At 38.7% G+C, this 19,089-nt stretch overlaps 1 protein-coding gene across 1 annotated transcript; it reads left to right on the top strand.

Moving 5' to 3' along the window:
* The first annotated feature begins 7,763 nt into the window (after positions 1-7,763).
* Smp_023010 (putative atpase inhibitor) lies at positions 7,764-10,064 on the top strand. The gene is made up of 4 exons (XM_018798735.1): positions 7,764-7,829; positions 8,887-8,976; positions 9,026-9,094; positions 9,927-10,064. The coding sequence occupies exons 1-3, from the start codon at positions 7,791-7,793 to the stop codon at positions 9,086-9,088; spliced, it is 192 nt and encodes a 63-aa protein (XP_018653647.1). The 5' UTR covers positions 7,764-7,790; the 3' UTR covers positions 9,089-9,094; positions 9,927-10,064.
* The last annotated feature ends 9,025 nt before the right edge of the window (positions 10,065-19,089 follow it).

Below are 19,089 nucleotides of genomic sequence, written 5' to 3'. Positions count from 1 at the left end.
CTCGTGGAGGAGCATAAGCCGCTCACCAGCATTCTTCATCCAACTCTGTCCTGGGCAATCGTTTCCGAGGAACGCTAACCAGAAAAAATAAATTCAAACCTCAATGCAGTGATGTAAAAGTATGAATAAAATAACCTTGATATTAATGACTAGATGATGAATGTTTTAATCTCAATGAGTATAATATAAGATACATCTAAGTAATGAATGAGAACTGGTGTAGAACTTAAGTTTTTTTTCAGGTCAATGTTTAATTTATCTAAATGTTCACTATATGATTCAACCAACTAATATCAACTAATTTTGAGTGATTCATATAAAAAATTAAGCGAAGATAATGAGGTTGTTAGATGTTACATTGATCCATTTAATCTTAAGTCTAGGTTCGTTCTTTTGAGCTTGAAATGTTAACAAAAATCATATCAAAGAGAAAGGGGAACATAGTATTTGTTGATATCGTTTTGATGAAGGTAACTGGGTCACATTTTAGGATATATATTGATTTTCACTTTGTACTTTCAACCTGGTGTACCGATTTTTTTTTGGGGGGGGGGGGAAGACAACGAGATTGGATTTTCAATGTATATAGAATTTATGTAAGGGATTTGTTAAAATTGTAGGATTTTCACAGTTCAAACCACGAACACCATCATTATAAACCTAGAAGCACTGGACAGTCATTTTGTTCTATGATGGAACTTCCAGGTGATCGTCGGCATCGAAAAACCCACATCATGAACTCTTCCCTGTCTGGGACCCCTTAAAAATACTCATTCATGACCCTACCAAAAGTCGAACCCGTGACCTTCATGTCTTTGGCAAATATTTGGTAAGCAAATTAATAACTCGGCGTACACGTTTTTACGTGTCTACGATAAATTCGTAATTTTGCGCAACTATCTTCTGGTGATTTTACGGAGTAACTCCCGTCTACTCGACTGAGTTGAACTCTGTTGATCACAGCTTAATACTAGAATTTTTGGGGATTCTCGAATCTAGTCACTAGTAGTCACATAATTATTATTTAGTATTAAGAGTTTAGTAGAGATTGTTGAATTTTAAGATTAACATTATAAATTGACTATTGAAAACTAGGAAGCATTGTGGTGGAATCACACACGAAAACCAAATAACTGCTTAGTGTCCACTTGTTTTCTAGCTGTGATCATTCCTTAGTGTAAACTATAAAATTTAACAATATCCACGAATCCCCATACCGCATAACATATAGATGTGTGTTAATGAAGGTAAGATACTTGTGCCTATGGGATTAAGCAATTCCTCAGATTAAAATTCCCAATAGTCACCAAAGAAAACTGTTGTCAGGACCCCATTCATAAATGAACAAACAATAACCACTTTTCATTTATTTATTTATTTAAACACAAATATTGGTACAAGGAAGCACCAGACAGATATGCGCCGCACAAATCTTATTTGATTTGTGTGAGGGCTGAGATACTGCCCAGGTGCCCAAACTGAAGCAGGTGGTTTTCTTAGGGGGCCACACCCGTAGCCTTTGACATTCGCTTTTCGTCCTCTCAATTTCGTAAACAACACTTGCCACAAGAAAGCAATGAGTAGGACTTCCCTGGCAGTCTATATACACGTATCCATGTGAGAGCATTTCGAGAGGGAGAGCGGACTTTCCCCACTCTCGGCCGTACCAGGGCATTTCGGGGCTTTTTCATAGGGGATTTTAATCCATTAAGATCAATTTCTGATACAATTAGGAAGAATCACAACATTATAGTGTAATTATTACTATTGTAAATTGTCTTGTTTGATTTATCGTCCAAAAGTGTATGATTAAATTGGCTAATCTTTATTGTAAACAATACAGTGTATTTTGATAGACTTTGTCTTTTCATTAACACTACTATTATATCATGTATGTTCTTATTCTGTTCTGATTTACTTTGAAAAAGAAAATAATGTGAGATATTTTCAGTTTGTCCATCCGTTTACATATTCTTTATTATGTTAAGGACTGATGTGGAACGTTAACACAATGGTCTGAATGATGATTGATCTGTACCTGAATCTCTTTGTCCACAGTTGTCTGCATACATTGATATAAGCGAAGACATGTCACGGTGTTTGACCGCTAATTTATGTTTATGCTGACGACGACGAATGGAGCGTTCACATTGTCCAGCTCGCAATTAGAATAGTTTATTTTGTAGATATTATGAGCACGCATTCGACTGGAAAAATGTTTAAGTCTTGGATAAGAGGAATACTAAAAATATCTGAAAATGTTTAGAGGCTTGGCACTCGTGTTAATCACCAACCAAAGAGGCATTGAAACCGACTCAATCTATCAACCGATCAGAAAAGTCATGAACAAATATAGGACCAAGAATCAGATCAAAGGGAGTCGATAATGACAAGTTAAAGGTCAACAATAACCAATTGAGGTCGACAGGAAAATCTGTGAATCATATGTGGGGAAATTCGAACACTTCACTTTTACCTGATGATGTTCAGAAGCACATCTGAGCTACAAATCTCAAAACACCTAGGCATAAGAACTGTTTCATGGAAGGTTGATGTTCACCTCTCCCTAGTATTTGCTGCCATACAGTTTTATTGTCTTCGACCCGGAAGATTAGTCCACTGATTTCATTGGAAAATTTTCAGCTTGTGTTCCTTGTGCTAACCCGCGTGCGTATATTTTGCATATACCTATACCTACATACATTAACCGCGCAACTAAAACTCATGCAATTCATATGCATAAGCATACACATCGGGCAGCTTGCCAGATTTTTAGAGAACCCTGAGCATAGAACCGCGTTAATCAGGTTTACAGCAGGGTAGTGGTTAGTTCGATCACTACCGACCGACCAAGCTAGCTAGCAGGGTTGCCCCCACTACGCAGCAGTACCGCGGGGAGGCTTTACATTGGATTTCGCTGCCAAGATCTTAGTAGCATTTATTACTCAGTTCCAACAGAAGACTCTGCATTTTGCCAGCGTCTTCACGAGATAGGACTATGTCATCTGCGTATTCTAAGTCAATAAGTGGTCCCCCTGGTAGGAGATCAATTCCTGAAAATTCAGTCGCAGAGAGTGTTATTTCCAGCAACAGGTCTATAATGAAGTTAAACAAAAATGGGGATAGTGGACAGCCTTGACGGACACCACTTGAGGTTGTAAAATCATATGACAGTTCGCCATAAGCTCTCACTCGACTAATAGTGTTCGAGTAAGGAGCCTTCACAAGGTTTATGTACTTCTCAGGTACACCTTTCAATGACAGACACTGCCACAGAACCTCTCGGTCTACAGAGTCAAATGCTGCTTTCAAGTCAAGAAAAACTATCATTGTCGGACGCCGATAAGCGTGTCTGTGCTCTAAAACTTGACGAATGGTGAATATGTGGTCGATACAACCACGACCAGGTCTGAAGCCAGCCTGATTTTCTCGTGTTTGCAGTTCACGAGTCTTAGTTAGGCGCCTGATAATTATTGAGGCTAGTATTTTAGATACTATGTTAGTCAGACTAATCCCTCTATGGTTATCGCAGGATGATTTTGACCCCTTTTTATATATTGGGACAATCAATGATTGTGACCAGTCGGATGGGATTACGTCCGTCTCCCAGATTTTAGCCAGAATATTAGTCAACCTAATCGCTAAAATTGGACCACCATATTTAAAGATCTCTGGAGCCAATCCATCAGGACCAGCTGCTCCTCCTCGTTTCAGATTACTTGTAGCCTTTTGGACTTCAAGTAGGGTCGGGGGGCCTACTTCAATGTTCCATTCAGGTTTTCTGGGAATAGTGGTTAGTTGTGCAGTAGCTGAAGACCAGCTAAACTGCTCCTTAAAGTGTTCCGCCCATCGTTCTAAACGTTTGGGTTGAGAGCAGATAAGGGTTCCGTCTTTTTCGGAGATTGTCTCACTTACACTTGACTTCTTAATTCCGGTTTCTTTTATTAGTCTGAATAGTTTCCTGGTGTTGCCTACAGCCGCTGCCTTTTCCATCTCTTTTGCTTTCGTTGCCCACCACTGCTCACGATCGTTCCTTAGACTTTTAGTTAACCTAGATCTAATTTGTTTACGTTCTTCGTCATGTTCAGAGCCTGATGGGATGAGTTTACGCGAATCCATCAGTGAAATAGACTTAGAAGAAATCCACTGCTTTTTTGGAGCCCTATGGTTTAAATGACTAATAGATGTTACTGCTGTTTCCACAGCTGTTCGTATGTCTTTCCAAGCAGTATCTGGGTCAGTCTCGTTTACAGAACTGCCTAGATGTGAACTCAGTTGTTTCTGGAATTCGCACTTGGCTTTCTCGTCCTCCAGTTCAATCCTAATGGGTCTTCTTAGTGTACTTTTCCTGCGTCCATTGAGGCGCAGACAAATGCGCGCTCGTATTAAAGCGTGATCAGAGTCTAAACAAGTATTCCAATACGAGCGACAATCTTCTATTGAGCCTCTCCAACGATGACTGATGACAATATGGTCTATTTGAATCCATCGTTGGTTTGGTGCAGGTGGTCGCCATGTTAGACGATGTCTCTCCTTATGCTTAAAATTAGTGCTTGCTAAAAATAAACGATTGTCTGAGCATAGTTGCAACAGACGATCACCATTATCGGTTCGTTGAGCCGGAATACTAAAACACCCACCTAAATGTCTTTCTGTTTGATTTAAGCTGCCTACCTGGGCATTAAAGTCACCCGCTACGACTACTATGTCTGAGCGCTTAGCTTTCTGAAGAAGCTCAGAGAGCTTTCTGTAAAAGTCATCTTTCACCTCATCATGGCTGCAGTCAGTGGGAGCGTAGGCAGAAACGACGAAAAGGCAACGACGTGTGTCCCTATCATTCCGAGTTCTTACGGAGCCATTTAGCCGGACAGCACACAGGCGACTGTTAACGGGGATCCATTCTAGTAGTGCCTGTTCTGCCCTTGTACTTAGTGCTATGCCTACACCTGCAAGTCCGCGAGAACTAGCCAACGGGTCGTCAGATACACGGAGGGTGTATTTCGTTGACTGTCCATTTTGGCGAGGTGAGGTAAAGTGAATGACCACTCTGGGATCCTGTATGCGTGTTTCGGAGACACAGCATACATCAATGGTACGAGATTCTAGGGTTTGAGCTAAGGAGGCCTGTTGACCGATTTGGCATAGGGTACGTACGTTGAAGGCTCCAATGTGTAGTTTGGAGCGAGGTTTTAGTAGACCTGGGACAGCGTTTCGCGCACTAGAATCGTTGGCCATGGTGACACTTGAGGAGGAAACCGAGAGAGGAAGTTTAGTGTTGAAAGTCAAGGTAGAAGGAATAGTAGGAATTGAAGAAGGAGATTGATTATGAATACAGTGGTCTTGAGTGCTGTTAGAGGTATGAGGGCAGTTATCACTTCCCGGTTACCCACACCGTGGAAGGATTCTTCTAGAGGTACCTGAAAAGGAAATTGGGTTAGAAGTGGTCTTAATGACCTGAGAGCGTGACCGCAGTGCCCAAGGGACAACTGCTTGAGGTCGGTCACACACGACCTTTTTGTGGGTAGTTTTTGTGTTAGCTCTGTTCTTCAAAGGACCTTACCGCCGGAGACGGATATCCGTGGGATAAGGCGAGGTGTGCATTTTTAGGGTCGACCTTTTCTAACCCCACCCCTCCTTGTGGGAAGGCAGCATCGCTGTCATGCTGGTTGTCTGAAGGAAACACCTTACTGCTGTCACACCTCTGTACAGTCAACAGTACGACTTCGCCTTCGGACCTTGGGTTTGCTGCTTTTAGTCTCACCGCTCTTCAACCGACCTGTCTGGCATGGTAGGACCTTGAGGAACGATTGTTCCAGCCAGCATAGCTCGATTGCTTCATCACGATAGGCAAGCCCGACCACCACGTCAAGGTAGCAGCAACGGCCGTCGCTCTTATATACGTATCGACCCTATTGAGTTTGCAGTCTAACCACTTTCACTTAATCGGGAACCACTGCAATTCCTCGATCCTACTGGGTTATACAGAGAAACGAGAATCGCTACAATTCCCACGACGCAATTATTTATATGTCGAATTTCACCCATACTTTATAATAAGAGATACTACTGGAGATACATAGGGTTACTGTGAAAAAAACACTAAATACAGTTCACCTGAATTAATATAGGCAACAAAATTGTCGCATTGAACGAGAGTTAACACTTGTCATATAGGAGAAAGCTTATACCAGATAGATACCAGAAAATATTGGCCTAAATAATGTTGTTCTTCTATCATGTCATATCATTTATAATTTCATAAAAGCACGGATTTCGCAGGCATACAGCATTTTATGAATTCTTATGACTTCGTTATCTCCTTAGCTACATGACTGACTAATTCCTACTAGTTATTTATAAAATTTGCTCTAGATTTTTCATCTTTAAGTTGGACTTCAGGGGATGTGACTATGTATTCTCTGAGTCCAGTAAGATACTGGAATACAGGTGTTTGTTTAACGCGTGGTCAAATGTCTGAACATATATTGCAGAACGAGCTCCAGTTTCCTATCGAGCCTCTCCAACATTGATTAGAGGAAATGTAATCTATTTATATCCATCGTTAAATTTGTTTTGTGAGTCATCATGGTAAACACTGAAGTTTCTTTCACCTTGGTTTAGCTTACCTACTTTGTCATCGAAATCTGTTGCCACAGTTACTAAGTCCAAAGGTTTAGGCTTTTAAAGGATGTAAGGAAACTTTCTGCAAAACTCATCTCTTTTTAGTGGAAGCGTAGGCAGATATATCGGAGAGATAGTCTCGTGTTCGTTTCCTTTGTTCTTACAGTAGTTATTTATCAGGCAATACAGGAGCACTACGTCCAGTTCTGGAGAGTCTGTCCTAGCTTAGAACTTAATGCCATAACTAAGCCAGCGAAGCAATGAGAAGTAGCAGTCAGGTTTCCAGATAACCGAATTGTAAACAGCACTGGTCCTTCATAGTGACTCAGTGAAGTCAAGTAGATGTCCGCATTTGGACCCTGTATGTGAGTTCTGGAGATGTGGTATATGTCAATGGCACGAGTCATAACTAGTGAAGGCCGTTGTGCGGTTTAAAATCCGTTTCTAACATTAAACGCCTGAACGTGTAGATTTGAGCGCGGTCTTAGGAAACCAAGAAATAACCCTTCTTGAATTTAGATCATTAGCATTGTTGGTACGTCGAGAAAAATACGGAACTATTGGACAACAGAGACAGAAGAAATATTAAGGAATATAGAACGGATTTGATCGTGAACAAGACTAGCTTGAGTGTTGCTGGATTATAGTTGCCCAGATGGAAGTTTTCTTTCCAGTTGCCTGTGAATGAAACTAAATTTGTGATGATTTTACTAACCTTGAAGCTTGACCACTAGGCCGTTTTGTGAGTAGCCTCCTATGAGTTAGCTTCGTACTTTTAAAGTCTTACAATCAAGGGTGGAAATCTATGCGACTAGATGAGGTGTGTTTTTTAGGGGGCTAATCCTACCAACCTCTTCATTCCCTTTGTCAGGGGCCTGCATTACTTCAGATGCTAGTTTTTTTGAGAGGAAAATATTTTATTCATACTTAACTACAGTCAGCAGTATAACTTTGCCCTGAGATTTAAAGTTTTTTTTCTTTTAATGTTATCCCTCCTCCATTGGCCTTCCTATTCCAGGGTATAGAGTTCGGATAGGTTGTCGCTTTTGATAATTCTGATCATCCAATCTAGGTAACAGCTACTGTCTGGTGTTGTTGATCTAACCAATCTAAATAAAGAACTTGCTTATAACCTTTCTTTTTTTAATGTTTTTAGCACTATACAGATCATGTTTGAAGGATCAGAGCCTGGTTGTGGAGCAGGAAAGGTAATTTTTAAAATAATTTTCTCTATGAATCATGTCAATAATAATAGTATTAACTTTTTACTTTGACAATTTATCAGAAGGGAGTTTTGTGGAGATTTTAGTAATTTTATAGTTGAAACCATCAGTCAATTGAAGCTAGACCACCATGGAAAACCTGGAAGTACTGGACGGCCATTTCGTCCTCAGGAGTCCCACAATAGAACCAAACGACCGTCCAGTGCTTCCAAGTTTTCCATGGTAGTCTAGCTTCAATTGACTCGTGATTTCAACTATAAAACAATAGATTTATCAATTCGTATTTTTCTGTTGAAAAAAGAACGGTCAATGTTGACGTCAGTTCTGATGAAATGAATTACCTGATGAATTTTATGACATAATATTCTAGTGAGAAGCAGTGGCCGGTGGAGTTCAACCAGGTCTGTTGTGAGATAGTAACTCACTGAAGACAATGGTGGATGTATAGCTCAATTTCGTGGATCGGTTGAAGTTACACATTAACACCGTTGGATGCCGGCTCAGTGCTCTGGAGGTTAGGCGCTCGCTCGAGAGACTGATAGGTGCTGGGTTCGAATCTCGTGAGGTGGGATCGTGGATGCGCACTACTGAGGAGTCACACAATAGGACGAAACGGTGGTCTAGCTTCAATTGACTCATGATCTCAACTATTATAAATTAATATTTAAATGTTAGAAATATTATGGCAGTAAAAAAAGTTTGAAAATACTCTTTATTTGACCAGTTTTGAGATACAAGTTTATGTTTAATATACATCTCTTATGTAACGGGGATGAGTTTCTTTGATTCTGTATAATACAATTTAATGCTTGATAATACACTAGGTAGATCAAGTAAGCTCAGCTATTCACAATCCGATCATCTATTAAATACAAAATACAAACCAGAATAATAGTTTCTTAACACAGGATACAAACAATTAAGATAGAGTGAAATCGTAGTCACGTATAAAATAGTCACTTTTATTTAATATAAGCAGATAAATTCATCTCTGCTTACTGGTCAATCTTGCTTTATATGTATAATTCACTATTCGTTTTAGGGCGGTGGTGCCGGTGGTTCTATTCGTGAAGCTGGTGGTTCACTAGGCAAGAGGGAAGCCACTTTAGAAGATGAATACTTCCGACGTTTGGTAATCATTAAATATTATTGGTAATCTTTAAATATCCCTCTTTTTTTAGGATAAACAAAACATCGAAGCACTCAAGGATAAACTGAATAAGAAATCTGATGTGGAAAAATAATCTTCGGTGGGTGTGGCATTTAATATTGACCATAAAAAAAATAAAATATTTAGTATTTATATAAGGTACTTGTGGAGATTGCTCAGTGCTTCCAAGTCTATTTTCCATCATCAACTAACATCAGCTATAGTACCGTTATATCTTGTGGCTTACATGCCCTGTTAATGTATAACGTGATAATACCACCAATTAGAGAGCAATGAATTATCGATCGGACCAATGACACACGAAACCCGTACGAGCAGTCTAGAGTCCTTATCAGTCCCGCTTCCCGCCTAGCCCAGTCTATTAAGCCTAGAACACCAATAACAGCTTCTGCGATATGAATCATTTATTTCAAACATACTGGGTTTATATACCAACCAGATAGACCACATCGTACCATAAAATAGGAAACAACATTTGTATAAGATTTAGCCAAATGTGTCTGTGAATGTGGGAGACAGTAATTAATAGACTGAGGATAACTCAAGAATGGCAAATCGTATAATAATAGTCTATGGGTCAAAATAAAGCTTATAATAAGAGAGTCGCGAATATGAATAGTTTAGTTAGTCAACAATTACGAGTTCACCTTACTCGGTAAACGGAAGAAGGTCAAAGACACAGTGACATGATAGGTTATTCTAATTCGTTGTTCACAGCCCCGCTAATTAGATCAAAAAGTCTTGATGAGACGTTGAGAATGTATTCTACAAGCACCTAGAAAATACGAGGTCACTAAGCACACAAATCAAGTTTATTTATACGATGAAAGATGCTTGATAAATAATTTTTTATTTTATTTAGAAAATCTGATTTCATTATTTCTCTTCCTTTACTTTTTATATTCATGCAGAAGAAATCTAACATTTAAAAGATGAATGATAATCTGTTTTATCGGTTTTAATGCTTTTAATAATGTTTTGGACATAACTTCATCATGTAGTGGTTATTTTACTTTTAGAAACAATAAATATATCCTCTTTTTGCTTGTAAATATCAGTGTGTTTCTTTTCTAATCCATTGATCTAGTCACTTATAATCAACATAGAGCCTGATACAAATTAGTATTGGCTCAAGTTACTGTACCATATCAACACGATGAGATCAGATTAACATGACGAGTTGTAATGGAAAAGGCATGTACGAAGAAATACTGAAGTTTAAGACTGAATAGAGGATAAAGAGTGAATGCATTTGTGTAATGGTCATAGATTCTAAGCCATATTACCTAAAGTTTCAAACCACTGGTGGCGGTTATTACGCTGATCCTAACTGGGTAGTCTGCATCTGCCGACATGACTCAGACCAACTGTGAATAACTTTTTGGTTTGTATGCCACTAGCTTTCTTCAAACCTATTCACATAATAGATAACATTACTTGTCAAAGTAGGCGGTGATAGAGCATATGTAACACATGTTATAACCACCTCAGGTAATGATTTATAACCTGATCAATCGATTTTCCTTTATTATCTAGTACTTTAAACCTAATCTCAATATTTCTCACTCGGTCGTCTCACGATAAGCGAACAGTGCTTCGAAGTACTTATAACAAAAACCTGGGGTCTACGTATGTGTTCCACTTCCAACGACCATGCTTCATAACCAGAATTATGTAGAGAGACCCTATGTTAGGATATTCACAAGAATATCCCAAAAATTATCTCGAATGTAAAATGGTATGTTTTCAGACTCTTCACATAATTCGCATGTTATTTCCTATTGGCCATTATTTACAGTGTCCTAACTATGACTTTCATGTGTCGTTTCCCTATTGGTCAATTTTGAGTCGTCCTAATTATAACCTTCACGTGTCCTTCCTTTCCATTGGTTACTGTTAATAGTCATCGTAACTGTATAAATATGCCTTGTCTGTAAACCATTTTTGTTCTGCTGCTGACCCCATAAACAATTCTCATTTAACGGCTGTGTTCTGATTTATTGGAGTTGGGGAACAGTATTGGGGTCGAACTAGGAGATCTGAATTCGGTCAATCGGTAGAATTGCGTGTAGTCCTATCGCAATACCCACGCTATATTTCGCATTATAACAATTTGGCGACGGAGATTTTGCAAACAAGTTGCTGACTAGCTATGGATCCAGTTAAATTAGAAGAATTGTTCAAGCAACAGCTGAAGCTGATGGAGATGTTTACTCAGACGCAGATCTCTTCTCGAGTCTCATGTACACCAACAATCCCTCAATCAGTCGACGGTATTACCAGTAGTATTTCAGAGTTTCTTTATGATCCTGATGCCAATATTACATTTGATACCTGGTTCAGACGTTATGAAGATCTTTTTAAAGTCGACCTTGCTGACAGAGATGATTCGTGGAAGGTGCGTCTTCTCCTTCGAAAACTTGGTCCATCAGAGCTTGATAAGTATTGCAACTACATTCTACCGCAGAACCCACGAGACCGTTCCTTCGATGCCACTGTTCAAACTCTCAGTCAACTTTTTGGTGACCATCATTCACTCTTCAATACGCGTTATCGCTGTTTAAAACTGGTCATGAACGAGTCCGATGACTTCTTAACCCATGTTGGCATTGTCAACCGTGAGTGCGAACGGTTCAAGCTCAAATCCCTTACCGACGACCAATTCAAATCCCTCGTATTCATATGTAGTCTTCAGTCACCCAAATTCTCCGACATCAGAACTCGATTGCTGAACCGCCTTGAACAAGACCCTACGCTGACACTTAATGCAATCGCCGACGAGTATCAACGCATTGTCAACCTGCAGCGTGACACCACTTTGGTCCAATCTGGGGGCCAGGGTGGTTGCGAAGTTCACGCTGTCCAACGTCAGAACAAATCTCCGAGATCAACAACCTGTGGTCCTACGAAAGCCAGTGCTCCTTCTTTCTCTAATCACTCCAGACCGGTTCACAAGAAGCCCCCCTCTCCATGTTGGCACTGTGGAGCCTGGCATTATGTGAAATTTTGTCCATTCAAACAGCAGGTGTGCGATCGCTGTCATAAAGTTGGTCACAAAAGCGGTTTTTGCCAATCTCATCGACCCAATAGTCGTCGAAATGCACAGACGCAACGTCGTCATACTAAAAAGCAGCTTCCCTCATCAGGAAGTTTAGCAGCAGTCTTCCACACCCATGCCGCTACGCGACGCAAATTTCTAACCCTCTCAATCAATGGTCAGCCAGTTCGATTGCAGTTGGACACTGCATCAGATATCACTATTCTGTCAAAAGAAACTTGGCGAACCTTGGGTCAACCTCCCATCAAACCATCTTCGCAGACAGCCGTTAGTGCATGTGGTGGTCATCTCCGCCTTCATGGTGAACTTAATTGCTGTATTTCGTTCAGAGGTACAACCTTCAAGGGTACGTGCTACATCACCAAATCCCCTCTCAATCTTCTGGGTTTAGATTGGTTCGAAGAACTTGGTCTTGCCAATCTACCTATCAGCACTATCTGTAATCAAGTAAAAACTCCTGCTACTACACAACAGCATGCTGCAGACCTCCAAAATCGATTCATCGAACTCCTCCAGCCTGGTTGGAGGCTACGAACAGTCCATAGTGCGATGGCACCCAGGCGAGTAACCCGGCAGAATCCTCGAATGCAGAACACTAGAATTCCCTACAAAGTTGGTGCGAAAGTGTATGTTCGGGACTATAGACATGGGTATGATAGATGGATAGAGGGTGAAGTCGCAAAGAGACAGGGGAAGGTCATGTATGAGGTCAGAGTAAACCAAGAAATCTGGACCAGGCATCATAATCAACTACGGCCAAGAGATGCCAAAGAAAAAGTTGGAATTATTAACCGAGTTCCCCTCGACTTACTGCTAGATACTTTTCAACTTCCGCCGATACCTACAACGGAGGCAACTCAGTCATCTAACCAAGCAGAACATTCTTCAGGTTCTTCGTCGTTACCTCGAAGGAGGTCAAAGCGCAAACGAAGAAAACCAAAGAACTGTCAGGTAAACCCACGATTGCGTCGCTATTAATTTTTTCCAAGGGGAGGTGTTAGGATATTCACAAGAATATCCCAAAAATTATCTCGAATGTAAAATGGTATGTTTTCAGACTCTTCACATAATTCGCATGTTATTTCCTATTGGCCATTATTTACAGTGTCCTAACTATGACTTTCATGTGTCGTTTCCCTATTGGTCAATTTTGAGTCGTCCTAATTATAACCTTCACGTGTCCTTCCTTTCCATTGGTTACTGTTAATAGTCATCGTAACTGTATAAATATGCCTTGTCTGTAAACCATTTTTGTTCTGCTGCTGACCCCATAAACAATTCTCATTTAACGGCTGTGTTCTGATTTATTGGAGTTGGGGAACAGTATTGGGGTCGAACTAGGAGATCTGAATTCGGTCAATCGGTAGAATTGCGTGTAGTCCTATCGCAATACCCACGCTATATTTCGCATTATAACACCCTACAAACAAAAAGCTTCCCTTTATTCCTTCGATTTCTGTCTCTAACTCATCTAAAACTACTAACATAAAGGGTGTATATGACCGACTTCAAGCAGTTTGCCCTTTAGCAGTGCGATCACCCTACTACGTCGTCAAGACCATCTCTGACCTAGTTCCATTTTCAGGCACCTCAAGATCATTTATCGCTTCAAAGCGTATTTGACCGGCAGTCAACAATTACCGTCATACCTCCAAAAGCACTTGAAAACACTTCGTTCACAATCTGTTATTCTCCTGTTGTTATTAATTGCTTCTTTTAAAAACATATTTCATTGATTATATAAAAACTGATTAGATTAGTGGATTCACCATTCATATATCTTGGGAATTTAATAGCAATCGAGAATTCCATTTATGATGACATATGAAGGTTAATGTTTTACATTATAGGCAATCACATTGTTTACCTTTGAATCTCACAAATATAGACAAACGTTTAAGTTTTTGATCTATCGAAGATCAACAGAAGGGCGAAATAAAGCATAACCATGTTTCTAGAACTACAAAATTAGGAAAATAAAGAGAATGAACGGTTATTATAAAAGAGTAAACATTTTTATCCCTAGAGGAAGGGGGGAGAATGATTTTTAGTCATATTTTTAACTAACTAATCATATCAGAAGGGGTTTTGTGGATATTATAGTAATTTCAATAGTTGAGATCCACAAAACCCCTTCTGATATTAATCAACATATGCTCACCAGTGACTGGTTTCAAGAGGTATTTTTTAGAGTTCTAGTGAGAAGCAGTGACCAGTGGAGTTCAACAGGGTCTGTTGTGAGATAGTAACTCACTGAAGACAATGGTGGATGTGTCGCTCAATTTCGTGAATCGGTTGAAGTTACACATCAACACCGTTGGATGCCGGCCAGCTCAGTGGTCTAGAGGTTAAGCACTCGCACGCGGGACTGATAGATCCTGGGTTCGAATCCCGCGTGGCGGGATCGTGGATGCGCACTGCTGAGGAGTCCAGTGCTTCCAGGTTTCCCATGATGATCTAGCTTTAATTGACTCATGATTTCAACTATTGAAATAACTAATCATAGTTGTAAATCTAAAAATTACCTGGATTTTTGAAACAAGATTGAGAATATAGGTATCATTACTAAGGTTTGATTTGATAATTTCGAATAAATTGAGCATTGGGTAGGTTGTTATAAATAAATAAAATAAGTTTGTATTATCCCAATCAGTAGAAAAAAAGAGAAATTTCTGACGTTTCGTGACTCAGTGTAAGCTATTTCTTCAAACAATAAATAATCAAATCAAACTTAATCCACGTTTAAATAGTACAACGAAAAAACGCAAGGATATCATGTGCAATCAGGTCTGAACAAATCAATGTCATGTCATTTCGGTCAAGGTGACCATGTATCCTAGTAGCGTAGTCTGATATTATTTACAATTCACACTATTACCTTACAAATGAAACTCTATCCTTTCTCATTATAAGGGTCACACATTTTTTCATCCTTAACAGTGCACATATACACACACAAATTTACATACATGGCGCTTATGGATCACCTTGACCGACATCACATGACATTGATTTGTTCAGACAGTTTTTTTTATTGATCGCACATGATATTCTTGTGTTATTTCGTTGTACTATTTACACTCGGATCAAGTTTGATCTGGTTACGTATTCTCTGAAGAAGTGCTCTACACTGGGTCACGAAACGTCAGAAATCTCTTTTCTACTCATCGGGATATTACAAATATATCAATTTATTCATAACAATCTACCCAATGCTCAATTTATTCGAAATTATCAAATTAAAACTTGGTAATGATACCTACAATATACTATACCTAAATCAACCACATTTTAAAGACAACCAATAATCCTTACCGTCTTTTCATTCTGATAAATCTTCTAACTGAACGCTAGATTCAGTTTTAAAGCTCTCTAGTAACCCCTGGGCTAAATCTACACAGAGACTTGAACACGAGAGAGAAGGCGCGAAATATAAAAGAAACGCTTTACCTCAAGGTTCTTTTATGTAGAGAAAATCTAAGGTATTTCTAGCGTTTTAGATGGCCCTGGGTTTCCGGAAAATTCTGGAGCTCTGATAAATATCTTAGTAATATAGATAATCATCCAATCAGAAACGCGACACATGACTTTTCATTATCTAGATGTTTTTGGCGAAATTCTATTGAATGCTGATTGGATAAGAGGTTTTTCAGCGTTTTCAGATTTTTTTGGAGGAAATTTCTGGATCTCCCCAACACATTTCCTATTTCATTACTCAAAACCCATCACTAAGCATTTTACTAAGATAAACTTGAGTTGATTTTGCTTTTATCCATGTTAATTGTCCACAAGTAAATTTGAAGAAACTGTAGAGATACATTTAAATTTTCTAACTTTCTGCTTGGAATTCCCGTAGAACCAAATTACCTGCTATAGTGTGTATGTTTGCAATTGGCCGAATAGCGAAGCTAACAGCTGTCTTATTTTATTTTGACTAAGCAAATGAAGTTCAAATGAGCAATGGGTTTTCTTTGCTAATCACTTTCATCATTCGATAGACATAATTTATGCTAGAAGAGAAAATTAGGAAGAAAATCATCTACCCTCAGTACTACTTATGATTTAATTCTAATGATATTCCAACTTATGGGTAGATTTATGCAAAATCCCATTATACAGTGAATATAACCCCAACTTTTTTTTCAAATAACGAAGGACAGATATTTATTTGCAAATTTATTTCATAAGAAATCTGGTACAATTAGGCACAAAAAATAGAAGAGATTGAACAGAACAAGTTTGTGTGTGGGTTGGGATACTGCACAAGTGCCTAAACTGAAGTAAGTAGGTTGTTATAAGGCAGCTTATCTAGGCTTTGATGTAGAGGTCTTATCAAAAGAGAGTGGAGCAATGTTAAGGGACATTGTTCTATGGTAGTCGGTAGTCAGATGTGGGCTCATACGCCATTTGTTTTCTACGACCCCTGGAGCGCATGTAAACTGTCCGTCTGGAATCAGGGTTTTCAAAATTCCTCAAGAGAGTTCTCTAAGTTCACCAACTCGCCAGACGTAAACAACGCCCTTTGAAAAAAAGATAGTGAGTAGAACTTCCATAAAAGAGGCTAAGAACCCATGGTCGTATAGGAACACTTTGGGAGAGAGAGTGGACCTTTCCAAGCCTCGTATGCACTAAGGATAGGATTAAGATTTACAGTTAGAAGCTGTGGTTAAATTTTATGGGTAATTTTCATGCTAAAATTTTCATCAAACATACGTCAGCTATAATGTCAAAATTTTATTTAACCGTATTGACGAGTGAATTTCGTGCAAAAATCCAGGACTTATCATCTTTAACTTCGTTGATTAGTCCATAAATTATAGTTTCGCCGGATTTTGTTGTAGCTCAATTTGTAGATAGACTTAATAACGTCAGAATGTCGTGATAACTCATGAGAAGGAAATAAACCATTTGCTCCTTCTAAACAAACTTTTAAGTCTAAGGGAAGATCGGGTTATAAAACAATCAATTTACAGGAAGGTTACACGGACTGGTCAATATCTAATCTACAATTTCTGTCCAATGAAATACAGGTGAGGTTTGATAAGAAGCCTCCTCAAAATAATTCAAAGAATCTTCACTACAAATACTATTGAAGATATGAAATTGCTGACTGAAAATTTGATATCAAAACGATATCTGTTGAAGTTCATATATCGATGTAAAAGCCAGTAAAAATGGGAACTCCTTATTAATTCTATTTCGAAGAAAAACATGTTATTGTCAAAAGCTCTGATAAACATAGGTAACAAACAACTATTCCCCTCGTTAGTAAGACACATAGTTACAACAGGCCATTAGATTGACTTTAAAACACCTTAAAAAAACATGTTAAGGACATACAGTTTTGGGGATTAGAAAATTGAAAACTTCTTTGTGTAAATGGAAACAATTTGTTTTAACCTTGAATCTGCCCAATTAGTTGCCATCGATTTTCACTAACAAGTATCTGTAACCAGATTGGTCAGAAATCTATTACATCTATTACGTAAACGTGATCTTCTAGAACTTTTCAAGAACATGCTAAATATAGTAACAGTATAGGTAAATATCCTATCAGAAGTGTGATATATGATCCTTCATCTTTCTAGATAGTTTGAGGAATTTTCTGTCTGATGCTGATTGGACAAAACGTCTCTTGACAATAACTGGGTAACTAGAGACTTTGACAAGGGATATTTTTGAAATTTCCAACAAGTTCAACTTCTAGATCTATTAGATATGAAACATTTATTGAGTTTCATTTTGCAAAATTTAAAAGTTACATGACTTTCCTGAGATCTTTGTCTATTGGGTAAATACAAAACAAACTCAATAATTTCTTTGTAATTTTCTTTCATACTATAAAACGAAAATAGTTATTCATTTATTACTTGTAGTGTATGAGATCTCATTCGAAATTTATCCAGTTTTATAGTTGAAATCATGAATCAATTAAAGCTAGACCACCATGGAAAACCTGGAAGCACTGGACGGCCGTTTCGTCCTATTGTGGGACTCCTCAGCAGTGCTCACCCACGATCACACCTCATGAGATTCGAACCCAGGACCTATCAGTCTCACGCACGTACACTTAACCACTATCCAGTTTTATCATATAGTTTAATTATTTTTTGGTATCATAAAAGCTTGATTGCCTGATGTGGACTAAAATTTCTTGGTTTATTATTTATTCTTAACTTTAAGTGATCATTACCATATCTTTCACTATACTACTGAATGATATTAATTCTTCTATTGAGCACTTAGATTAGATTGAAGATCGTAGGTTATTAAGTTGTAATTCAGTGTAAATAATGTTAATAATCTACAAATCATTATTATTATTATAAGCAAAGATGGATAGCGGCTAGCAGTGGAATCCAGGACGCACGTTTCGTCCTGTTTTGGGACTCGTGACCTGGATGTACCTGCATTTCAGAGTTGATGTTCACTCTGGGACTCGAACCCAGTACCTTTCGCTTCAAACTTGCTTACGCCTGTTACTCTCAATGGAGCATAGGCCACCGACCAGGTTAAATGGTTTGAATAATTCTTTTTTAGCGAGTTAGTTTTCTACGGGATGGGGTTGCTAACCCCATGCCCAACCCTCGTCCTTTATCCGGGCTTGGAACCGGCAGCAGCCCCCGAAGGAGCCATCGCGTTATCCACTTAGCTACTGAGTCCTGATAGCCACTTGCTTGTAAAGTGAAGTTTAAATTCACTTAGTATTGTTTGTTTAAATCTTCCCATTGACGTTTTTAGGACTGCAATTGATCAGTCTCTTATTGGCCATATGTGTATACTGTGCGTATTGCCTTGATTCACAAGCATTATAAACGAAGATGGATAGTGGCTAGTAGTGGAATCCAGGACGCACGTTTCATCCCATTATTATTAAGAAAGAACATAATCTTTTTTTCTCGTAAATAAGTATACAAATTTATTAAATGATAAAAAGAGACTATACAAGAGGAAACTCACTCTATATAGAAATATGAGAAATTACACATAACACACACAAAAAAGGATATATACCT

The sequence above is a fragment of the Schistosoma mansoni genome, chromosome 7 (genome assembly GCF_000237925.1).
Source record: "Schistosoma mansoni strain Puerto Rico chromosome 7, complete genome".
Taxonomy (NCBI): Eukaryota; Metazoa; Platyhelminthes; class Trematoda; order Strigeidida; family Schistosomatidae; genus Schistosoma; species Schistosoma mansoni.
Note: the sequence above shows the minus strand (reverse complement) of the source record. Positions and strands in the feature narration are given on the sequence as shown.